The 24,748-nt window shown below is 53.7% G+C and overlaps 2 protein-coding genes across 2 annotated transcripts; both read left to right on the top strand.

Moving 5' to 3' along the window:
- Nucleotides 1-7,203: 7,203 nt before the first annotated feature.
- On the top strand, nucleotides 7,204-12,088 carry ZBTB45 (zinc finger and BTB domain containing 45). Its single transcript, XM_077765319.1, is given in 4 exon segments — nucleotides 7,204-7,990; nucleotides 8,320-8,675; nucleotides 8,678-9,399; nucleotides 11,219-12,088. Coding segments are annotated over 4 exon segments (1,416 nt in total). The 5' UTR covers nucleotides 7,204-7,909; the 3' UTR covers nucleotides 11,476-12,088.
- Nucleotides 12,089-13,292: 1,204 nt separating this feature from the next.
- On the top strand, nucleotides 13,293-20,883 carry SLC27A5 (solute carrier family 27 member 5). Its single transcript, XM_077765318.1, has 10 exons — nucleotides 13,293-13,990; nucleotides 14,397-14,606; nucleotides 14,995-15,153; nucleotides 17,480-17,604; nucleotides 18,372-18,566; nucleotides 18,647-18,737; nucleotides 19,471-19,669; nucleotides 19,933-20,030; nucleotides 20,202-20,332; nucleotides 20,415-20,883. Exons 1-10 carry the CDS (start codon nucleotides 13,312-13,314, stop codon nucleotides 20,589-20,591), a joined length of 2,064 nt encoding a protein of 687 aa, XP_077621444.1. The 5' UTR covers nucleotides 13,293-13,311; the 3' UTR covers nucleotides 20,592-20,883.
- Nucleotides 20,884-24,748: the final 3,865 nt, after the last annotated feature.

A 24,748-nucleotide genomic window follows, 5' to 3' on the forward strand; every position in this document is an offset into this window, starting at 1 on the left:
CCTCTCTCTCTCTCTCTCTCTCTCTCTCTCTCTCTCTCTCTCTCCCCCTCCCTCTACCTCCCTCCCTCTCTCTCTCAAAAATAGGGGCGCCTGGGTGGCTTAGTCGGTTAAGCATCCGACCATGATCTCGCGGTTCATGGGTTCGGGCCCCGCGTCAGGCTCTGTGCTGACTGCCAGCTCAGAGCCTGGAGGCTGTTTCAGAGTCTGTATCTCCCTCTCTCTCTGACCCTTCTCTGTTCACGCTGTCTCTCTCTCTCTGTCTCCTAGAAATAAATAAATAAATAAATAAATACAAATTTTAAAAAAAAATTTTAGTAAGTAAACTTTAACTTTAAAAAATTGTTACATGTGAAAAAAACCCATATTAATCTGACTTCAGTGGAGCCTTTGAACTGGGGGTAGGGGCGCCTGGGTGACTCAATTAGTTATGATCTCAGGTCATGATTTCAGGGCTAGTAGGTGAGTTCGCGTCAGCTGTGCTGACAGCTCAGAGCATGGAGCTTGCTGCAGATTCTGTCTCCGTCTCTCATCTCTCTCTGCCCCTCCACGCTCTCGTTCTTTCTCTCTCTTTCTCAAATATAAATAAACATTAAAAATTTTAACTGGAAGTAGAACAAGAGGTCTTTAAGGGACAGAAATACCCAGGTGTGCCACCTCGAGGGGCTTTCTCCTTTGCCTAAAGGCTTCACTTTTTTTTTTTTAATTTTTTTAATGTTTTTTTTTTTTTTCCCTAGGAGAGAGAGAGAGACAGCGTGAGCAGGGGAGGGCCAGAGAGAGAGGGAGTCACAGACTGAAACAAGCACCAGGCTCTGAGCTGGCAGTCAGCACAGAGCCCGACGCGGGGCTCGAACCCACGAACTGCGAGATCATGACCTAAGCGAAAGTCGGACGCTTAACCTTCTAAGCCACCCAGGAGCCCCTATACAAGAACATTCCTAATTTGGGGATGTGAGTCCTCCAGTGTGCGCTATATCATACTCTGTGTTTCTTGTTTTTTGTTTTGTTTGTTTTTAATTTTCAAAATTAAATCAAAGGCCCAATACAGGGCCCGGTGCCAGGACCCAGGAGAAGTGACAATAGTAGTTGGGTTATTATGATTATTATTTCAGTTTAGGTCTCCTGCATCCCATGTGATTTCCTCAGGCCTTGGTCCACAGTCTAGTAGGATGTTCTTGTTTTTTACATATGAAAGCAAATTAAACCTTTTCTCTCTATGTTGCAAATATTCCACCCCCATCCCCTCCTCAACAGTTCTTTTTTTTTTCAACTTTTTAAAATGGTTTTTTTTTGTTTTTTGTTTTTGTTTTTTGTTTTTTTTTTTGAGAGAGAGAGACAGACAGCATGAGCCGAGGAGGGTCAGAGAAGAGAGAGAGGGAGACACAGAATCGGAAGCAGGCTCCAGGCTCTGAGCTAGCTGTCAGCACAGAGTCCGACGCAGGGCTCGAACCCACAAACCATGAGATCATGACCCGAGCCAAAGTCAGACGCCCAAGCGACTGAGCCCCCCAGGCGCCCCTCCTCGACAGTCCTTGATCCTTGTCTGGATGTTTCTTTTTTGGGAAGCCCTGTAGGCACGTTTGCCTCATGTGACCCATTGCTCCCATCACCTTTATACACGCCGGGCTCGGGTCTGGCCTTCCCTCCAGCCCTCATCCAAGTTGCAGCTTCCAGACCTTATGGGTATAGAAATGGGATCCTGCCACTGCCCTTCCCCCACCCTGAAGGGCTCCTCATTGTCAGGAGGGCTAAACCCTCCACTGCTGGCATCCACCTTGCCTGGGACGTCCCTCAGTCTCTTCCCTATGTGCCTGGCACCGGGAAGTATTTTTCCAGAAATGAGCTTTGTGTCTGACCCCTGGGCCAGGAGGAAGCTCCTGGCAGATAGAACCGTGTGAATTCAGGCGAATCTTGGGGCCGGCACCCCACACCGGGCACTACCCAGTCCCACTGGCACTGAGCACTGGGCTTCACCTGTGGGCAGCGGCTGCCACAGGAGATGCCGTGTGAGAAGCTGGCCTAGTAGTAACGGAGGGTGGAGGGAGTTTGGGAACCCTGCCTGAGCTGGGGGTCGGGACCGAGCCTTCTGACTCCTGACCTAAGCTGTGCACGTGGTGGGGAGGGTGCGGTGGGGGCGACGGGTGGTCCTGCCGCCCTGCGGCAGCTGACGAGGCCCAGTCAATTAGGAGCTTAATATCTCTGCCTTCCATGTGGCATTGCAAACAGACAGGTTCTTCTCTCGATGGTCTGTCAGCCGGTGTCACCTGCCCCTTCTCGTCACCTACTGGTTCCAAGACTCTAGGACCTGGCTTAGAATGTCCAATATTTGCATGTCACATTGACCCTCCTTGGCTTACTAAACCTGTGTCCTTCGATATACTACTTATTATTTTTGTAATGTTTATTCATATTTTGAGAGACAGAGAGACAGAGCATGAGCCGGAAAGGGGCAGAGAGCGAGGGAGACACAGAATCTGAAACAGGCTCCAGTCTCTGAGTTGTCAGCACAGAGCCTGATGTGGGGCTCGAACTGCAAACCACGAGATCACGGCCTGGGCTGAAGTCAGTCACTTAACTGACTGAGCCACCCAGGAGCCCCAATATACTACGTATTCCACCAATTGCCCGCACAACCACTGAGACAAAGTCTTTGGAGAGGAAAGCAAAATAGATGTCTTCGTGAGGCTTGTGACACTCGAGGCTGCAGCTCCCACCTCCCTTGCTGCCCGAGCGATGTCAGGGGTCGTGTTTCTCCCCTCTGCCTCCGATGCGCCCGTTACTCCGTCTCCCCCTCATCCACTGAGACCTTTTCTGAAGCCACCCACGTCCTCCCCTTCCTACCCTGTATCTGTCCCCTTCCCGCCTTCCCACTGAGGTCTGAGCAGCCATGGCTGCCTTCTAAGCCTCCTGTTTCGCTGCCCCCTAGATCCCCTGCGCTCCCCACGGTCCTTTAAACATGCAAATGAGACTTTGGTCCCCCCTCCCCCATCCACTCGCAACATCTGCAATCTCCACAGCAGCTCCCACTAGCCTCACCCAGGGAAGCCCCCCTCCCTCCTCAGAGGCCTCACACATGCTTCTCTACCATGTGTCGGGATGGTTGTTTCCCTCTCTCACTCCTGAGTTCCTCTGCTTGTAGGATGGGGTAATGAGACCAAGTTGGATGATAAATGCTGGTGAGGCGGAAATGAAGCATTCAGCAAGAGAGAGGCAAGGGGAAGGGATTCATCAGATAGGAAAACAGTGGCATTTATCAGACCCTGTGTGCAGGACCTAAGTCTCTGGCAGCTGTATACATTTTCTTTTTTCTTTAATATTTTTATTTATTTCTAGGAGACAGAGAGAGAGAGAGACAGTGTGAGCAGGGGAGGGCCAGAGAGAGAGGGAGACACAGACTCCGAAATAGGCTCCAGGCTCTGAGCCGGCAGTCAGCACAGAGCCCGACACGGGGCTCGAACCCACGAACCGTGAGATCATGACCTAAGCGAAAGTCGGACGCTTAACCGACTAAGCCACCCAGGCGCCCCAGCTGTATACATTTTCTATTGCTACTTAACAATTACCACAAATTCAGTAACTTAAAATGACATCCATCTATTAGTTTACTGTTCTGAAGGTTAGACACCGAGGCAGTGTCCTCTGATCCAGGTCTCATAAAGGCTCCAATCAAGTTTTGGGCAGAGCTGGGCTCTTATCCAGAAGCTCTGGGGGAAAATGAGCTTCCCAGTTCATGCAAATAGTAGGCAGATTGCAATTCCATGCAGTTGCGGACTGAGGTCCCTGTTTTCTTGCTAGATGTCATGTGGGCCTCTTCTCAGATTCTAGAATTCCCCCCTGTATTTCTTGTCACATGGCCCCCTCCAGCTTCAGAGCCCCTGGAATCCTTCTACTTCAAGTTTCTCTGCTTTCCTCCTCTGCCTTTAAAGCTCCTCGGATTACCTTTGGCCTACCCAAGTAATCAAGGATGGTCTGATGTTAAGGTCAGCTGGCTGGTAATCTTAATTGTATCTGCCATGTGCTGTAACTATATAGAAGTCCTGGGGATCCAGGCATGGAATCTTGGAGGGGGCATTTTTAGAATTCTGCCCCCCCCCCCGCCCCCCGGACAGGAGATGACTTACAGTGTCCCAGAATCCTGTGGAATCAGGCCCATGGCAGGGTGAGTCTGCCATTAGCCCATCCATTCCCGTTTAGGCGGTAGTAGCAGCAGCCGTCTGCAGAAGGATACGGATGATCCCCACCCTAACATGTCCTGCGACAAAAGATGGGGAGCCTTGAAGTCAGGGCGAGTCCCTGGAGGATGTAGCAGCAGTCAAGCTATATGAGAAAGTGCTACAAAAGGAGGGAAGAGCACAGATCATCCTTGCGGTAGGCATAACCAAGGGCATGAGGAATGAGCCGTGTGACAGGATTGGAGAGAGGCTACCGAGGTTGGATGGAGCAGACCCAGTGGGTTGGGCAGGTCATTATAAGGGGTGATTAGACTTGGGCTTTTCTTTCTTTCTTTTCTTTCTTTCTTTCTTTTCTTTCTTTTCTTTCTTTCTTCCTTCCTTCCTTCCTTCCTTCCTTCCTTTCTTCCTTTCTTTCTTCCTTCCTTCCTGAGTTTCTTTCTTTCCTTCCTTTCTTTCTTTCTTTGTTTTTCTTCCTTCCTTCCTTCCTTTCCTTCCTTCCTTCCTTTCTTTCTTATGTTTGTTTATTTTGTGTGTGAGAGAGATAGAGAGATAGCATGAGCAGGAGATGGGCAGAGAGAGAGGGAGACACAGAATCTGAGGCAGGCTCCAGGCTCTGAGCTGTCAGCACAGAGCCTGATGCAGGGCTAGAACTCACGAACTGTGGATCCTGACTTAAGCAGAAGTCGGACACTCAGCCAACTGAGCCACCCAGATGCCCCTAGACTTGGGTTTCATCAAGGTTCCTCAGGGCATGGGCCACAGGATAGGCTGCTAGTGAGGACAGTGGTTCCATCCCTGATCTTCAACACATCTACAACACAGCTGCCCAGCAGCTGACCAAGGTGGCAGGCAGGTACTCTGATCTTGTGCCCTTACTGGAGGCTAAGTCAGCACCGCTCCCCCCATGCTGGACTCCACACCTGCTGCATAAGGCATGGGGTCCACTGAGGTCTCAGGGAAATCTGCTGACCTTTATGTCCTCCTGCTTGCCTTTAGCCCCGAGGACCAAAGCATAAGGCTAGGCCAGCCCACCACCCCAGGCTCACCACCCAGCCTGGTTCATAGGTGTCCTGGGTAGCTGGCCCCATGGCAGGGTCTTTGCAGACCAAGTCTGCTTCCTCTGTCCACACAGCTCTTCCCACACATTCTGTCCCCTAAAGTGACTTTTGATCTTTGGAGTTTGGCTGGACACCACGGTCCTGGCAGATGTACTACCCATCTCACCCTCTTCCTTTTATTCGGAGGTGTGTCCCAGAGCTCTGAGTGCAGAAGGCGTTCAGTTCAATATCCGTTTATTTATTCGTTCACTACTCGCCCTAGGGCAGGTGGGCCCGCTGTGTGTGAGGAGGTAGGGGTCAAGAGACAGGTTGCCTCCACCTTCTACCTAGGACACAGGCTTGAGGACGGAATGGGTGGAAGGTGGGAGCCAGGGCCTGGGGTGGTGTCGGGTCCCTCATTCCACTCGTAGCCGCGGGCGAGCCTGGGGTTAGGCTGCAGGAATGTCTCTTCTGCACTCCACGCAGAGCGGGAGTCCGATGGACCAGCGGTGAGCCCTACTCCTGCCTCCACTCGTGCTCTGGGGAGAAGGCCGCCACCTGGGGTGGCAGTGGGGTCTAAACCAGTCGAAACCCACCTAGGGCTTCAGACCGCCTTCCCAGCCTTTGTCGCCTTGCAGCAGCTTCAGCACAGCGGGGAACGCAGGAGGGCGTGGCCCGCTGGTTAACGGCGCAGGCCCCGGCGCGTCCCAGTCTCTAGGGCGACACCGGAAGCGTGCCCTGGCCCAGACGTTCCTCGCTGCCCCGGAGCGCGAGCCTCTGCCACTTCATTCGCGACTCTGTCGAGAGCAGGAAGTTCAATACTTACCGGCGCGGAGCGGCGGCTGATCTCCATAGAAACACCGGAAACGTGCTCCGACCTCGCGCTTCCCGGCACCGCAGGAGCTGCGGACTTCGGTTCCGCCGGCGTCTCAACCTGAAAGTGTGGCCTTGGCGGTGGTGAGCGGGAGAAGGCCACGTCCCGGCCTGGTGCCTGAGAAGGAGCCGGAGGTGGGGTCGGGCGGGCATCCCCCTGCCGCCGCGCCGGCGGGCAGGCCAGGGCGTGCCCAGGGGAGGGCGCAGGCGCTGGGTGCGGAGCGCACGCGGTGGACGTGAGGGGGCGCTGCAGGATGGGGGCATGGCTCTGGCAAGGCGCGGAGGCGGGAAATACAGGTTGGCGGGGTCTGGAGCGGGTGCAGCCCGAGCGGATCAGAGAGGGGGCTCTGGGGTCAGGATAGGGCACGAGCGAAGCAGCAGAGTATGGGAAAGGGCGCTTGGAGCAAAGTGCATGGCGTGGGCAAAGGCGTGGCAGCGAGAACGCGGCGCCATACCCGGGAGGGTGGGCCTTTGTTCTGAGGCGCCAAGAAGACCCTGCTGTATCTGGACTGGGAGATCACAGACCGGGAGCTGGGTGGCGGTGCGTCGGAAGAGGCAGGCTTCAAGCCGTACGTGTTGATGCGCAGGTTTCTGCCCCAATCACCCAGGCACAGATTTGAAGGTCTTTAGACGGTGGGTGAATAAAGACGGGGAAAGGTGCTGTGGCATAGATAACGATACGTGCAAAGACTTGGCTTCTTTGAGGAATTGCCAAGAATTAATTCATCGCCATGGAGGGCTCTGAGCAGAGGAGGATCCCGATATGTCAGGTCTGAGCAGGCTCCCTCTGGCTGTCGCGTGGGGAAATAGACCGGGAGGAGGGGAACGCAAGGAGATGACTCCATCAGCCTCGGCCGCTGGTACCGGAGCAGTGGAGGTGTGCGAAGTGATCTGAGGGTGAGATATGGAACATGCAAGAAAGGGAGGAGCCTGGCGCCAGAAGAAGAAAGGTGGTTTGGGTATGAGGACCCCGAGGGGATGAGTCTGAGACCCCATTAGAACCGGAAGGCCAAGAGAGGGTGCCACACTCCAGGGCTGTGTGACCCCGCCTGAGCTAGGCTGGTGGAGAGAGTGAGTGTCAGGGTGTGACCTTGTCCCGACTGTCNTATGGGGCCTGGGTACAGGATGAGCCAGGTATCCCATCTTTGTTTGATGGGTAGCGGGGGGACTGAGCCTAGTGAGCATGGTGCCTATTTGATGGGTGAAGTAGCAAAGCTTCTCAGATTCCCGGAGTCCCCTGGGGAGCGGTATCCCCTCCCCTTTCTGGTGCCCGAGCGTGGGCAATGCTGGGATTAGGAGGCTAAAAGTTTTGACAAGAATCATCCGCGTTGCTCAGGCATGCTGACCTGGAGGCCTCTGCTGTTCCACCTTTGCCTTCCCAATCACACACCCTTCAAAGTCCACACAAGCCCCCTCTCTGTGCCACACCCTCACCTTGTGCCCTCCAGGCTATATCAAAATTCCAAGATGCACCAGGCTGCAGGGGGCACCTCCCTACCTGCTGTGTGGAGGTCTGACAGAGACCATGTTATTTTTCTCTTGTGAGGCATCTGCCAGGCTAATCCCCAGCCTACTCCCAACCCTTTGTGGCCATACACACCCTGAACCACACAGCCCAGGAGGCAGGTTGTGCCACCCTGCCCCTGGAAAGACCTCTGGATATACTAGTTGACATAACCCAATTCCGAAGCAACAGACCTTGGTCTCCACAGGGTCTTGAATGCTCCAAGGTTGGAGGATGTAGCAAAGGGAGATCAAAAAGAAGCCGAGAGTGGGAGGAATCACAGCCAGCCTGATGGGGAGTGGGTATGGTGTGACAGCCAGTTCTGGATGGGCATCCGTGCCCTCTTCTCCACAGAGCTGCCCCCTGGAAGGGGGACATGTGGAAGCCTTATGGATACTGGAGTTGGGGTGAGTAGAGTTTGAGCCAATATAGGGAGAGCTGAGCTCTGGACCCTCCGCTGGGCAGTAAGCAAGACTGGGAGAGAGGCGGACATTTGGTCTTCCCAACCTTCTCCCAGGGGTGTGCTGGGAGCTACAGAGGTCCTGGAGTCTAGGGGTGGGAGTTGGGGGGAGTCCTGTATATGGGAACAGGGCTGCGAGGGGGCTTTTGGAAAGGGCTGGGGTTGTGGTGCGTCCACTGGCCTTGTCTTGCAATAAGGGTTCAAGGGACAGGGGCAATGAAGAAGTGAGGGGCGTCCCCGGCTGACCTCTCCCCCCCCCCCCCCAATCAGGTGCAGATTGCTGCGGCAGAGGCGGTGCACCACATACACCTGCAGAACTTCTCCCGCTCGCTGCTCGAGACCCTCAACGGGCAGCGGCTGGGTGGTCACTTCTGCGACGTGACTGTGCGGATCCGTGAGGCTTCGCTGCGTGCCCACCGCTGCGTGTTGGCTGCCGGCTCGCCCTTCTTTCAAGACAAGCTGCTCCTCGGCCACTCTGAGATCCGCGTGCCGCCAGTGGTGCCGGCGCAAACCGTGCGCCAGCTCGTCGAGTTTCTCTACAGCGGCTCGCTTGTAGTGGCACAAGGCGAAGCGCTGCAGGTGCTCACGGCAGCGTCGGTGCTGCGCATCCAGACGGTCATAGACGAGTGCACNTGCCCACCAAGGCGGAGGGGTCGGACGCCGACCCCGCCCTACCTGCGGCCGCAGACGACGGCGGTGATGGCGGCGAGGAGGAGACCGATGATGAGACCGACGGCGAGGATGGCGAAGGTGGCGGCCCAGGAGAGGGCCAGGCGCCCCCTTCCTTCCCAGACTGCGCTGCCGGCTTCCTCACCGGCGCCCCGGACAACGTGTGCGAGGAGCCGCCTGCACCCGCCGGCCTCTCTGACTTTGGAGGCGCCAGCAGGGACTTCCTTCGCGGCGCTTCGGCAGCCGAGGACGTGTTCCCCGAGAGCTACGTCTCTGCTTGGCAAGACGAAGATGGCACTGCCGCAGAAGCCTGTCCCGCTGAGACCCCGGCCCCGCCTGACTGTGTCCTGTCTGGATCCCGCGCCCCAGGCGTGAAGACCCCAGGGCCACCTGTCTCACTTTTCCCCTTTCATCTGGGTGCTCCTGGGCCACCTGCGCAACCTCCTCCCGCGCCCTCGGGGCCTACTCCTGCGCTCCCTTCGGCCTTCTATCCCGCCCTCCAGCCAGATGCGGCCCCCAGCGCTCCTCCCGGGGAGGCCCCAGCCCCGCCCACCGCTCCCGCTGTGGCCCCCTCGGCCACCCCTGCCAGAGCCCCGGGGTCCGAGCCGCCTGCCTATGAGTGCAGTCACTGCCGAAAGACGTTCAGCTCGCGGAAAAACTACACCAAGCACATGTTCATCCATTCGGGTGAGCCAGGAGGGGTCTCTGAGCCCTTCGGTCATTGGAAATTCAAGCCTGAGGGGGGACTGGGCACTAGGCAAGTGGGATGGAGGCACTCGTGCAGTTCTGTTGCTCTTTCCGGGCCCCAGGGGAGCCTGGAAACAGCCCCAAGTGCAGCCCGGGGGGGAAGAGGGGAAACCCCGTCCACACGGAGAAGCAGGCTCTCCTGCCTAGCCCTACTTTGATTTATTCGTGCAGGGAGAATCCTAAGGCTAGGTTAAGGAGCAGGAGTTGCCCAGAGCTTTTGGAAAGCTGGCAGTGGAGATTTCAGTCACCACGATGGAGCTTGGGATGGACAGGAGCAGTGGAGCCTTGGCAGGGAAATGGGCCAGGTTGGGGGGCAGTGGTGCAGGGAGCCCCCCGGGTCTCCCCAGCTGTCAGTGGGTCCTGGGACTAGGACCGGATGTGAGGGGAGAGGGAGTTCGCTAGCCTAGCCTTCAGACTTGGCAGAGAGGTGGCCTGATCGAGCCGAGCCTGAGGAGGGAGATGGGGCTGCAGTGTGGGGACCCCACAGCTGCAGAGGGAGGAAAGGGGAGTTCCTCGAAGACTGAGCTGAGAGGTCCCCTACACCCTCGGCGTGACTGGGAGGTGGCTCCGCAGTGGCTCAGGGAGAGGTAGAGAGGTGCCATGGAGATTGTGGAGCTAGGGGCTGAGGTGGTGACTGGCAGGTGCTGGGCGAGTCACAGGATGTTCAAGGTGCTCCCTAGAGGCTCAGGTGGAGGACAAGGGTATGGAATGCCGCAGACTGCTTGCAGGCCCGAACTGGATGTTGTTAGGAGAAGCGAAGATTGGGCTGGAACCCCTGTGGGAGTGGAGCGAGGAGTTCTGCGGGCCAGGAACTTGGGATTTCACTGTGAATGTTAGAGAAGGCGTCAGTGACCTGAGGTGGGGAGTGAGCGAGATGTGATTTACAGTTTTAAACTCCTACCTGGCTGCCTAGGGGTTGAAGGAGAGAGCATATAGGAATAGCCTGTGGAGAGCTGTCAGGGGCCCCAAGGTAGTACCAGCCAAGATTTGCCAGTTTTATGTGGCCTTAGCCAGGTGCGAGGCCTGATCTGGGGGAACTCGCTGCCCAGGCACTGCCCTGCAGCCCTTTGTCGCCGAGATACGTGGGTGTTCTGGTTTTTTTTTTTTACTTTGTTACTATCTGATGATTCTAGGGGCCAACACAGACTGCCTCCCCCTTCTCTGATCAGGGTGAAGGGGGCAGCCTGCTCCGGCACCCCAGGTATATTATAGCTGCCAGCAGACAAGAGTTCTGGGCAACAGGGCTTCCAGCAGGAACGGGGCAGGTATGCACACGCCCCTCACAGTTTAAGTGTGCTGGGCCTTGCCCGACTGTTACCAGAATGGTGGCCAGCGATCAAAGTACCGAATGCTCCATGGCAGGAGTGGGGGGAGGGGGGGTCCCTGGAGGTGGGGGAAACCTCAGCGGTCAGTCCCGACGGGCACCTTTGTCCCAGACCGGCAGGATGATTCCCTGTTGGGAGGATACCTGTTAGAGCTGAGGGCCCTTGACGGTGGTATCCTGGTGCGAAGGTAAGGGTCCGGGAAAGCAGCATCCCAGCTGAGTGGGGAGACACACTGGGTCGTGACTGGGGGTGAGGGGTGCGGGCGGTTCCCTGTTGGGCCGGAAGGTCTGGGAGTGGAAGGGGTGTCCCTAATGGAGAGGGGGTTTCAGAGTTGATGGGCAGTTTGGGAGGAGAGGGGAGTCCCTGCCTAGCAAAGGCTCCCCAGGGCTCCTTCCCAGCTGACATACGTGCGCGGCATGCCCTGTCGCCCGCAGGGGAGAAGCCCCACCAATGCGCCGTGTGCTGGCGATCTTTCTCGCTGCGCGACTACCTGCTGAAGCACATGGTCACGCACACAGGCGTGCGCGCCTTCCAGTGCGCTGTTTGCGCCAAGCGCTTCACGCAGAAGAGCTCACTCAACGTACACATGCGCACGCATCGGCCGGAACGCGCGCCTTGCCCCGCCTGCGGCAAGGTCTTCTCACACCGCGCGCTACTGGAGCGTCACCTGGCCGCGCACCCTGCGCCTTGATCCAGGCCTGGGCCTGGCCACGCCCACCGCGGATTGACCACGCCCCCGCGCGGTAGGCCACTCTTCCGGGCCCGGGACCTCCTGTGGAACTAGGCCACAACCACTGCGGGACTGGCAACATCCCTGCCAAAGCCGCTGCACACCTGCCTAGACGCCTTGACCACGATCCCACCACCAAACCACGCTTTTCCCAGAGCGCAGGCCCGCCCTCTGCTACCACCTTCTCTCCAGACCTAGCCAGGGCTTCAGCCTGCCTTACTACCCTACTCCCTCATACACGGACCGTCCTGATAGTGGCAGGCTGGGGATGGCGTTGGTCAGAGACCTGACCATCCCTGAGAACGGGATCATCTCCAGCCTAAACTGAGCGCTCAGACCCTTGGGCCAGGCTCAAGACTTATGGCTCCAGCCCCTTGCGTGAGTGTGGGTTCTGGAGCTGTTCCTTTCTGCCCCAATGTCAAGCTGGGGATGAACCCTAGCTCCCCGCCCTGAACTACCCCTCCCTCAATCTGGTGTCTAAGGGGGCTCAGTGGATCCATCATGGACTGGGATCGGGCCTCGGGACTCCTGCTCTCTAATAAAGGACTGTGGGCCATGGGTCCCAAACCCGGAAGCTGTGAGCTCCCAGACTGGTGCGTTTCTCTCCGTCACAGACTGGCTGTGGGCATCAGGACTCAGTGCCCTCAGCCCTGGGCAACACTGCTGCCATTTCCTGGGCTCCCTGAGCAGAGACAGGACTATAGGCTTGGCCATTTCAGGGAGGAGTGGGATGCACGTATGACTGGTGCTTGACTCTTCTAGAGCCCTTGGTGCTGTGGGGATAGGGGTAGGCCAGCTCTGTGTTGGGTCTGGGAGAGGGAGGCTACATGTGGAAAGCCCTCAGAATCTGCTGCTGAGTTGCAGATTTGAGGCCCCTCCCCCTAGATCTTCACACACCCCCATCTCAAGGTCCTTTGGACTTCAGGCTTCCCCTCCCCCATTCTGATGGCCATGATGGTTGTGCACCTTATTTTTGAGGGGTCCAGAGAGTCTTTGGGGTTATTCTGCCATGTGGGGATCTGAGCCCCAGGATACCTACCCTGGCCAGTAACTTCTGAAGTGCCAGGCAGGAGGTGGGAGCAGCATCCAGGACCATTGGGCTGCCCACTGGGGAGCTAAAGATATTGATACCTACCTGGTAGTGAAGCAGTGTCACAAGTCTGCATCAGTTCAGCTGGCAGCCAAGAAAGTGGCCACTCTTCTTATGACAGAGCATTGGCAGTGCCTGACCCTGGGCATCCTGTCTTAAGGATTGAAACAGGTGGAGAGGGGTTTGAGTTGGAGGGTGGTGCTCCAGCCTGACCTGTAGGCTCCTGGGTCAACGGCAACGCCTCTCTGAACTCCTTCTCTATGACCGCCTTCCAGAAGTGAAGGGTTAAGGCTTTCCCGTCCAACCATTCATCAACTGCTCTGCCCATGTTCCCAGGGGGAAGGGGGAGTTCAGCCTCCTGAAACCCAATGCTGGGGACGATGCCAGGGTTGGTGAGGCACAGTGTCATAGAGCCCAGCACATAGGTGGGGATGGGGCGATCAGAACTGGGTTTGAATTCAGGGACAGGATTTGTTCGTTCAAGTTTTTACCCGGTGCCTGCCATGAACCTAGTAAGAGGTAGGCACAGTGAAACAAACAGGTCCAAAATGGCTAGGGGTAAAGTCCGGAGGGCCCGAGGTCACGCTCAACAGCTTATGGGCTACTGCTAGGGGGCGGGGCTGAAGGGTCAGTGATCAAAGCCAAGCAGAAGATCTCTGAAGTTATTAGCATTCTGTGGACGCTTCTCTGAGAAGGGAGCAGGTGCAATGGGCATCTGGCTGCAGCTGGCCTTTTTAGTGTTACTGCTGCTCGGCCTGGGACAGTCCGCATGGCCTGCTGCTGTGGCCCTGGCACTGCGCTGGCTCCTGGGAGACTCTATCTTCTGTGTGCTGCTCAGCCTGGCCATGCTGGCGCGGCCCTGGCTCTGGCCCTGGATGCCCCACTGGCTGAGTCTGGCAGCCGCGGCACTCACACTGGCTGTGTTACCCGCACGGCCACCCCCAGGGCTGCGCTGGCTGCCTGCAGACGTGACCTACATCTTCAAGATCCTCCATCTGGGGCTGAACATCAGGGCACGCATGAGCCGCCAGCCGCTGGACACCTTTGTGGATACCTTTGAGCGGCGAGCACGAGCACAGCCGGACCGCGCGCCCTTGGTGTGGAAGGGTCCAGGGGCCCACTCAGTCACCTTCAGGGAGCTGGACGACAGGGCATGCCAGGCAGTGTGGGCCCTGAAAGCCGAGCTGGGCGGCCTCACAGGCTTGCTTGCTGGGGAGCCTGCCGCCCTCCTGGTGCTGGCCTCCCAGACCATTCCGGCCCTGTGTTTGTGGCTGGGGCTGGCCAAGCTGGGCTGCCCCGTCGCCTGGATTAATCCGCATGGCCGGGGGATGCCCCTGGTACACTCGGTGCTGAGCTCTGGGGCTCGGTTGCTGGTGGTGGACCCAGGTGAGGACTTCGCAGGCTAGTAGAGGACGGAGGGGGACAGGGAAGGGGACAGGCTTGGAGGACTGCTGTTTAGAGGGTCCTGGTGGGGGCTGGGTAAGGAGCTCCTTGCTACCCACCCACCCTCACAGGCAATTAGAGTTAAAACTTCATTGCTGGTAAGTAATTTTGAAGGCACCAGAGTTTTTTCTTCACCATGTCTGTTTCCATCCTTTTTGTCAACAAATACTAATTATGGGGCTCTTTACATAAGAATGCAAAAGTTTTTCTCTGGGGCTGCTTTCTGTGTTGCTTGCAGTAGGCTCTTCTCCCCTATCATTGGGTCTTGGGTCTCCCCTCTTTTTTGGGGGGTCTCCCCTCTAGATGTCAGATATGGGCCTTTCCCCAGCTTTTCTTCTGATCCCTGCAGACCTCCAGGAGAATCTGGAAGAGATCCTTCCCAAGCTACAGGCAGAGAACATCCGATGCTACTACCTCAGCCACTCCTCCCCAACCCCAGGAGTAGGGGCTCTGGGGGCTGCACTTGACGTTGCACCCACCGACCCCGTGCCCGCTGACCTACGTGCATGGGTCACATCGAAAAGCCCTGCCCTGTTTATCTACACCTCAGGGACAACTGGTGAGGGTGCCTAGCAACTCTAGCCCTGACCTCTGAACTCTTATGCTGTTTGGACCCCAAGGTTGACATGTGCCTCAAACTTGACCTCGAAACCCATCCTGCCCTTTGATTGTGACATCTGGCCTGAACTCTGACCCCCCAATGTGAACTGAATGGTCAGCACCAGATTCCTGCTTCTGCCCAGTAAACAACCACTAAATTTGGAATTCACCCTCTGGATCCCAAAACCAATTTTTCTTCCCTGAGTCCACCCTCAAATCCTCATACTTGACCACCTTCTAAGAACCTCAAGTCCCTCACTGCAAACCTGACCACAAAGACCCACTCCTGTGTGCTGGCCCTCCTGTACTGTCCTCTCATCACCCATGCTTCCCACTCTATTCCCCAGGGCTCCCAAAGCCAGCCATTGTCACACAGAATCGACTGCTACAGATGTGCAAGATGCTGTCCCTGGGTGGGGTCACAGCTGATGACGTGGTCTACACAGTCTTGCCTCTGTACCATGTGATGGGGCTTATCCTTGGAATCCTTGGCTGCCTGGAGCTTGGTAAGACCTTTTCTGAAGACTCCTCCAATCCATGGGATCTCCAGACTCAATATCAGGGTGGGGCTTTCAGGGTGACAAGAACCCACAGGTTACCCAGCATTGAGGTTCTCACCTTTGACAAGGGACACGCAATAGCAGGCCGCAAGCCTACTTGGACAGAAACTTGGCCACTTAGATAGTTCCTAGGGGCTTTGCAGTGGTCCCAAGGTGATGATGAGGTATGAATGCTAGGATAGTCAGTGAAGGTTACATATTCATCAAGAATTCCACTGGGCTATCTTCCTGGACACCTGATTAACAATTCAGACTGGGACCTCGCCAATATTTTCTTTTCAAGTTTTTATAAAAATTTTGAAACACATACAAATTTGTAGATATTTCTACATGACCCTCATGTACCTACCACCCAGCTTCAGCCACCGTCAGCATTTTGCTTTCAAATATACACAGTAAAGCAAAAGTAGAGAAAATAGCTTGATGATGTCTCATATCCTCATCCACCCTTGACAACTGTTAACACGTTGCCAGTTTTATTTCACATGTAATTCCCCTCTTCATTTCCGGATTATTTCAGAACAAATTCTAGATCCTGTATCTTTTTGCTTGTAAGTGTCTCTTACATTTAAATACATATAGGTATATATTACTTAAATATATATAATGACTTAAAAAACTGTCACCATAGAGATGCCTGGGTGGCTCAGTCAGCTAAGCGTCTGACTTTGGCTCAGGTCATGATCTCATGGTTCATGGGTTCAAACCCCATGTTGGGCTCTGTGCTGACAGCTCAGAGCCTGTAGCCTGTTTCAGATTCTGTCTTCCTCTCTCTCTGCCCTTCCCCTGCTTGCACTGTGTCTTTAAAAAATAAATAAAAGTTAAAAAAAAATAAAAAAAAACCAACCTGTCATAGTAGTGATATCACACCTGAAAGAAATTACCAGTGACTCTACTATCGTCTGATGCACAGGTCATCTTCAATTTTTCCAAATTGTCTAATTGTCTTTTTACAGTTAAAGTCCCCTCACTGTACTTGTTTGTTATCTGTTCCTCTTTCCCCTCCAGTTTTTAAAAGTTTAATTAACTAATTAATTAATTTTGAGAGAGACAAAGACAACATTAGTGGACAGGGGCAGAGAGAGGGGAGAGAGAATGCCAAGCAGGCTCTGCACGGCCAGCGCAGAGCCCGATGTGGGATTTAAACTCACAAAATTGGGGATCAAGACCTGAGTCAAAATCAAGAGTTGGACTGTTAACAAACTGAGCCACTTAGGTTCCCATCCCCTGGAAATTCTCTCTAGAGATGTTAGATTCAGTTCAATTATTAGATTCGGTTGAATTGTTGTTGACAAGAAACTTGGTGGGGGTGCATTGTACTTCCTAATACGTCACATTGAGGGCAGCTAATAACTATTATCCTACCTTAGAGAGCTAAGAAAAATAGGGGAGATGATTAATTGACTGAGAGTTGACACAATGTTATGTTAGTTTCAGGTGTACAACCTCATACGTTATACACCGGGGAGCTTTACTTGGAAAACTCCTTATCAACCTTTCCCCTAGTTTTACTGGCTCTTGAAGACCTTTCCTGAATCAGGAATTTCATTAGGTGTTGTAAACAAAGTTGTCACTTTTGAGGACTGGCATCCATTTTCACAGAAAAGGCATTGTATTTTACCTCCTTGTCAAAAATACAGCTTCAAAGAAGACACACGCTCACTACCTCACCAAGCACATAAGCAATTGTCCCTTTGGGTGCAGCGATGGTAATATTTAGTTTCCACAATTTTGTTGAGGATTGGGGTTGAGGTAAGGAGAGTGCCTTCCACAAAGCCAGGAGCAGAGAAGGTGATCAGCTAAGGAGGGATCACTTTGCTGAAGTGAATGTAGTGGCCCTAAAATTTACTAATCCATGTGTCCATCCTGCAAAACATCCTTCCACCAACTCAAACATCCATCTACTAACCAACCTCCTCACCCATCCATCCCTTCACCCACCAATCCATCTATGCTGCCACCTATCTATCTATCCATTTGCCCAGCTAGACATTCATAAAACATTTATCATAATCAATAATGGTTAATGTCCATAGCCCTCACTTAGCAGTGCTCACTTTGTACCAAGCACTGAGCTTGGTATACATTCTGAAGATAGGATTCAAACCCATGCCCAATATATGCTCTTCTCATGAAGGCAGTCCTGGCCACGCCAGGGACGCACAGATGGCCTCAAAACCTGTGCTTCAGAGGGCCATAGTCATGTGATCAAAGCAGCTTACGACAGTGGCATGGAAGCATGACCTGAGGCCCTTTTTATCTTCCCTCTCAGGAGCAACCTGTGTCCTGGCCCCCAAGTTCTCTACTTCCTGCTTCTGGGATGACTGTCGGCAGCATGGTGTGACCGTGATCCTGTATGTAGGCGAAGTTCTGCGATACCTGTGTAACACTCCACAGGTGAGGTGCTAAGATTAGGGCTCCATGGTGAACACCTCGGGTATGAAATCCCAGATGTCATACCAGGTAAAGGTTTCAGGTAGAATCACATACAGGACTCAAGCAAGGTCCCTTATGTAAAACTCCCGAGGCAGCAGACACAGATGATGAATCCCACACAAAGTTTCCAATCATGGCTCCTCTGACGATCAGCAGCGCTACCTTGGGTGGGTGACTTTACCTTTCTCAGCCTCAATGTCCTCATTTGGAAAATGGGGATAATAACTCAAAGGGAATATTTGTGAGAATAAAACATATATAAAGTGCCTAGAACAGGGGGTGTTATACAGGAATGAGGTATGGATCTCCGGTAAAATGCTCCACATAAGGCCCCCAGGTATCTCCCCAAGGTGAGGCTTCAAGTCACTCCCCAATTACCTCCAGGAAAAGGCCCCTAAGTAACCCCTCCAGATAACCTCTCCCCAGGTAAAAGTTCCAGGTACTACCCCTGTACAAAATCCCAGATATCTCCCCTAGGTAAGGACCTGGATAAGCCCTGCAGTCACCCCTAGGTATCCCTCCGGGTAAGGCTTCTAGGTAACTTCCCCCACAGGTAACCTCTGCAGGTAACCCTCCAAGTACGAACTCCAAGTAAGAAAACCTTGGTAGATCCCCTAGGTATAGACCGTCCAATCACGTCCCAGGTAAAGATGGAAAGATAGTGTTTATAGGTTCCTGGGCACACCTGAGGTAACTTCCTCTTCATCCTTCTTGGGATATCCCTGCAGCGACCAGAGGACCGGACACATACAATCCGCTTGGCAATGGGCAATGGACTCCGGGCAGATGTGTGGGAGTCCTTTCAGCAGCGCTTTGGCCCCATTCGGATCTTGGAAACCTATGGCTCCACGGAAGGCAACATTGGCTTCGTCAACTATCCAGGGCGCTGTGGGGCCCTGGGCAAGATGAGCTGTTTGCTTCGAGTGGGTTGGGTTGGACAGTGGCCCTGACTGAGGCTGAGCCTACAGGACCACTACTGACCTCCCCCCGCCCCCCCACTCAGATGCTGTCCCCTTTTGAGCTTGTACAATTTGACACGGAGGCTGAGGAGCCTGTCAGAGACAATCGGGGATTCTGCGTTCCTGTGGGACTAGGTACGAGAGACGGGAAGCCTTCCCTGGGTGTGGGAAGGGTGGGGATCGTATGCTTCTTGGCTGGAACAAGCTGCCCAACGCCTTGAGTTCAGTGCGCAGTGGTGGTGTCTACCGTCTCACCCAGAACCTGCCCTCGTCCTGTCTGACCCCTGCCTGGGACGCTCTGCCCCTCAGCCCTGCCCAGCTACCCTGCCTCAGTTTCTTGCTCTGCTGGGTTTCTGAGTGTCTATTTGAGTTGTTCTCTTGAGTTCTCAGTGGAGGTCATGTCCTTCCAGGCATCAGTCTCTTGTCAGTATCTTCGCGGGTCTTCTCTCCTGGGCCTTGCACAGTCCTGGCTACATCTCTTTCTTCCCAGCACCATTTGTCTCTGTCCCTCCTCTATCCCTTGTTACCCTTTTTCTTTTTTAAGATTTTATATGTCATCTCATCTCATGTCATCTCTATATCCAACATGGGGCTGGAACTAACCACCCTGAGATCAAGAACAGCATGTTCCACTGACGGAGCCAGCCGGGTGCCCTGCTTGTTATCCTTTTTCTAGGCATCCCAAGGTCTCCTTCTGTCTTTCTGTTTTGGTCTCCCTCTGTATCTGCAGGTCTCTTTCTTCTGTCTCTTCTCTGGCAGGATCTCTATGATGGAGTCCACCGTGGCTGGAAACCTCCCGCCTGGGGGCTGGTGGGCTCCTAAGGTTCTTTACCGTTGTTAATGCCCTAATTCCTACTTCCACCTCCAGGAGAGGCGGGGCTCCTGTTAACCCAGATAGTAGGCCACCACCCTTTCCTGGGCTACCGCGGGGCACGAGAGCTGTCGGAACGGAAGTTGGTGCGGAATGTGCGGCGCAGGGGCGACGTTTACTTCAACACCGGAGACGTGCTGGCCATGGACCGAGAAGGCTTCCTTTACTTTCGTGACCGCCTAGGGGACACCTTCCGGTCGGGTCCCCAGGGGGCTGGGAGGGCGGACGGCCGAGGCTTCCTGATCCTTTAAGGGAGCCAGGCCGAAGAGGCGGGATTTCCGGATTCCAGAGGGGCGTGGTTTCTCGATCCTGAAGGGGCCGGAATTGGGCAGAGCCGGCAATCAGTTCTTGTGGGAGGAGGAGGAGGAGCTTTCGGGCAGGAGGAGGGGCTTGCGGGCAAGAGGCGGGGCCTCCTCTTTGCCAGAGCTGTGGTCACGATCACTGGCTTCAATCCCACAGATGGAAAGGTGAGAACGTGTCCACCCGGGAGGTGGAAGGCGTTTTGTCACTTGTGGACTTCCTGCAGGAGGTGAACGTCTACGGTGTCTCTGTACCAGGTGTGGAGGATTTGACTCATTAAACCTCCAACAGCTTTGTGGGTGTTATCCAGATTTTAAATGTGGGGGAGCTGCTGGGGCACAGCCAATGAGCAGAGACGGGCCAAGGAAGTGGGCCAGCGATGGGCACCATAAGGTGGGTGAGTGGAGAGTGACTGTCGTGCTTCTCAGGTTGTGAGGGCAAGGTGGGGATGGCTGCCGTGCAGCTGGCTCCAGGCCAGAGCTTCGATGGTCAGAAGATGTACCAGCACGTCCGGACTTGGCTCCCTGCCTATGCTACACCCCATTTCATCCGTATCCAAGTGAGCTCAGGGTCGGAAGTTGGCGGGTGGGAGGTCTTAGCCAGAGTCTCAGATTATGGGATTATGTTTACCGCCCCTGCAGGACGCCCTGGAGATCACCGGCACGTTCAAACTGGTGAAGTCCCGGTTGGTGCGTGAGGGCTTCAATGTAGGCATCATTGCTGACCCCTTGTTCGTGTTGGACAACCAGGCCAAGGCCTTCCGGCCCCTGACAGCGGACATATACAAGGCTGTGTGCAACGGAACCTGGAGACTCTGACCATCTGACTTGTCCCCAAGACATCTGAAGTGGCTGTGCCCAATGCAGAATACCACTCACATTGGCAGAATCCTCTCCACCCCAAACCTGCTGAGAGTTATGAATTGCAGCCTGGCCATAACCCCAGTTGAAGAGAGTAAGATGACAGTGGGCCAAGTAGTGGAGTGAGAATAAACTTGGTTGTGTACACAGATGTCTGTGTGTGCAGGGCCAAGGGCAGGCAGCCCCAAGATGAGCCACTTTGGCATAAAGATGACTTCGTGTTAAAAGCAATAAAAACCCAGCAGATTCAGGAGTTCTTTCTCTCTCTCCCACAACTGCCTAAAAGGATTTAGATAGAGGATCTGCTCTAAGAGAGCTATCACCACAGATAACTACATTCTAATAGGGAGGAACCTAGGAAGGCCTCTTTAATCAAATTCCTGTGTCCTGTTTCTGCATGCTCCCCCCACCCAAATATTCACTCTTTTTCGTCTTCCTTTAAATTTTTTATTTTAGAGAGGGAGAGAGTGTGTGTGAGCAGGGGAGAGAGAATCTCAAGTGGGCTCCACTGTCAGTGCAGAGCGCAATGTGTGCTCAGTGCAGAGCACTGAATCAAGGACCGTGGAATTGTGACCTGAGCCAAAATCAAGAGTCACACACTCAACCAACTAAGCCGCCCAGGCACACCTTTCATTTTCCTTTAAATTGCATTTCTTCCTATTGAAGTCATGGACCCCTACACCTTTCTCTGTGCAGTATAATATACACCTCATTTTGCCTGTCTTTGGAAGTTTATGGCTGTGTGCATTCTCTATATATACCAAATTAGATTTTCTCCTGTTAACATGTCTCATGTCAATTTGATTCTTAGACAAGCCAGAGAGATCTCGAAGGGCAGAACAAATTCTTCCTCACCAACAGTGGATGGAGATGCAAATGAGAAATTAAGGCCTTACTGCCCTTCAGAGACCTTACTTCAGGGTTCCCCCTACTTCCCTAAGGATCTTGACAATCTCAAAGAATGGCCTGTCTGGGCAAGGCCAGAAGTGTGAGAGGAGCTAGCAGCCTTGTAGCCATTCCAGGGTTGAGAGATGAGGCTGGCCTCAGGCCAAGCAGCTAATGTATATGGTCTAGAGGATGTAAGAATTGCTATCACGGTGATATGACAAGGACATCAGGCTAAGCCAAGAAATGTGAGCAAGTAACTGGAAAGAGCATCCCTGGCAGAGTACACCTGCAAAAAGGATGTGGAGCAGGCCCAGAGCCCTCTGAATGAAACCCCAGTGTCTTAGGGGCCAGAAGAGCCCTTTGGGCACTGTAGACATGTGCATGCCTTTGCTAGTTTCACAAGAGTAGTGCACACTGTGTTGGGGGCTTTATATGTTACTTGATCATTATGGAAACTATGGACTATAGGCCAAGGGAAAGCAAGAGTCATGAGTGGCAAAGCCTAGGGGAGTGTAATCCTCACTGTCTGAACTGGAAGTGCTTCTTTGGGACTTAGGATAAATGCAGATAGGAGTTTGAGGGCACTGAACCTCTGGTTAGTACATCCCACCCATGTCAGGGGATTTAGGTGCTGCCCAGGGATGTTAAGAGCTGTAGAACTGTAGAATGGGAATAACACATTAATTCTCAGTGAAGTGGGCTGTGTTCTCTCCATGGCAGGAATCATGCCTGACTGTTCTGGGTGTTGTAGGCTGGGGCACGTGTGCATGTGAAAACTGAGACGACAGAGGCCATGAGAGCTCAGATACTGCAAGTGACACCTGGGTCATTGTGGGAGCTGTTAGGTTTAGGCTAGTGGTCAGGAAGAACTGTGATGTATATCTAAGTGGGCTCAGGGCTTGAGCTGCTGTTTTCAAGTCCTCTATAGTTCTACAGCATAAGCCTGAAGGGACCATGCTCCACTTCTCCCAGTGCCAACTTTGTATGTGGCTATCACTAAATCAGTGAAAGCTCAGCCATTCCCATGATTGTAGCTTCAGAAAGCCATTTCCTGACACCTCCTACTCCATCCTCATATTTGTAGGTTTATGTACTAAAGACTCCTCTCTGAATTCACTGGGTAAGTAAGTAAGAACCAAGTAAGATGGGTTTGTTTAGCCCACCTTGCCCCAGAAAGCCAGGGAAACTTTTAGTCACAGGGTTAAAAGCAGAGGTGTCAGCCTGGCAGGATAGTGCCCAACATGAACACACTAGTTTGGAAGAGGGCAATGTAAAGACCAAGAAACAAGGGAAGGCAGATGCTCACAGTTGTTTCCAGAGGATCTAGATGGGAGCCACTGACCAGTCCTGGGTATTGGGAGGTGTGGCTCTGAGGAGGGTGGAGGAAGTGAGTGATAGCAGGAGCCACCACACAGGTGGGAAGGAGACTGGTGGGGAGATGGGTCAGGGAACAGGCTCAGATTAAGGGGACAAGAGGAATTAGGCGGGACACTGCTCCAGGAACATCAGTTCAAGATGCAGAAAAGGTTAGGGCTGCCTAGGTTGCTCAGGCAGTTGTGTTTGACTTTGGCTGAGGTCCTAAACTCATGAATTGTGAGTTCAAGCCCTGCGTCAGGTTCACTGCTGTCAGTGCAGAGCCTGCTCCCAAGCCTGTCTCCCTTTCTCTCAAAGTGAAACGTTTCTGTTTTTAATCTTCAAGGTCGTATATGACTCGCCAAGTGCCCACTAGCTGTTTGACAGATGCCTTTGCTCCTGAATCAATGGATTTCCCCAGAAAGCTCTGAATCAGGTAGACTGGGGGATTTGTCTGCATTTCACAACTGTGTAGACCAAGCCTGAACCTAACCAGGGGCCCCTCATGGCGGTGAGTCTGAGAGAAGGTGGGTGGGAACAAGGCCAGAGTGTGCACCAGAGACAAGGGGATGAGTAGAGCAGAGGTGGACAGTGGCTCACAAGCCTCCGGGACACCTGGAGGCCTACTTCACTGGACTTGCACCCCAAGGGTCTCGGAGAGCCACTTGCTGCAGGACACCTCTCCCCACCACATCTCCCCTCCTTGTAGGACTTGTGAGGTTCCAGAAATGGAAGATGGGTCTCAAACTGCTGGCAGGTGGGGAGTGAGGGAGATGTCATGTCTGTGCACATTCCACGTGGCAGAGGGCTGCCAGACCGTGGAGGTGAGGAGACTACAGCATCCCACTGCCTCAGTTTCCTGAGCCTGGTACAACAGACTCCTCTCCTGGTAGAGCTGAGGCTTGGGGCAGCCTCATGAGGTCCACCTTGCCCAACTCTCCTAGAAGAAACCCACACACCTCTGGGTGCCAAGAAGATATGTCCTAGCCCCTCACAGAGTAACAGAAAATGCATGAAGTGAAGCCAAGGCTACAAAGTTCTGAGATGATCATACTTAAATTGTATTGTTAGGAGACCTGACTGGCTCTTGATCTTGGAATCATGACTTAAAGCCCCAAGTTGGGTACAGAGCTTAAATATATAAATGAACTTAAAAAAAAAAAAAAAAAAAACTGTGTTGTTAAATCCTTCTGAACCATGCCCTGGAGGCTGGGAGGAGCGACGGAGGCTGTGGGCTTCCACAGTGCTGTGCAGGGATTTACACGTTGTACGTCCATTCCAACTTACAATTTTTGGTCTTTTTTGTTCCCATGAANCCTGGGCTTATGCAGAGAGTCTTGCCCAGCTGATCCAGGTTGGGGGCTTGTGGCCAGCAGAGAGTCTCTTAGGTTCCTCACAATACATCCGCCTTTTTCCTCCCCACCTAGGATGACTAACTATGACATCTGGGATGCATGGGAGAACTCTTCTACTGAATCCCAAGAGTATGGCTGCTGGCTATCAGATGCCCTTGGGGGGTAGCCTTGCGAGGGGGCTTCTATGACTGCCAACTCCCTGGGTTGGCCATCCGGTAGAGTCCAAAGTGAGAAGGTCAGCTGCAGGATAACAGTAGCCTCGCACAGCTCTGGACTAGAAGTCTATCAACAAAAAATACAGCCACCCCTGTGGACTTTTTCTCCTGAGAGAGGGAGGTGCCTGGCCAACCGACTGACCTCTTCCCACGGTCACANTTTCTCTTTGCTGCTCTACAGTGCGGGTATGTTTTTGGTTTTGTGGTCAGGGTCCTTCATCTTCGTACATAAAATGGTACAATGACGTTACCCGCCGTAGAGCTGCTAGAAGGAAATATGGAATTAATCTGTGTCGAGTTTGTT

The sequence above is a fragment of the Crocuta crocuta genome, unplaced genomic scaffold (assembly GCF_008692635.1).
Source record: "Crocuta crocuta isolate KB4526 unplaced genomic scaffold, BGI_CrCroc_1.0 scaffold799, whole genome shotgun sequence".
Classification (NCBI taxonomy): Eukaryota; Metazoa; Chordata; class Mammalia; order Carnivora; family Hyaenidae; genus Crocuta; species Crocuta crocuta.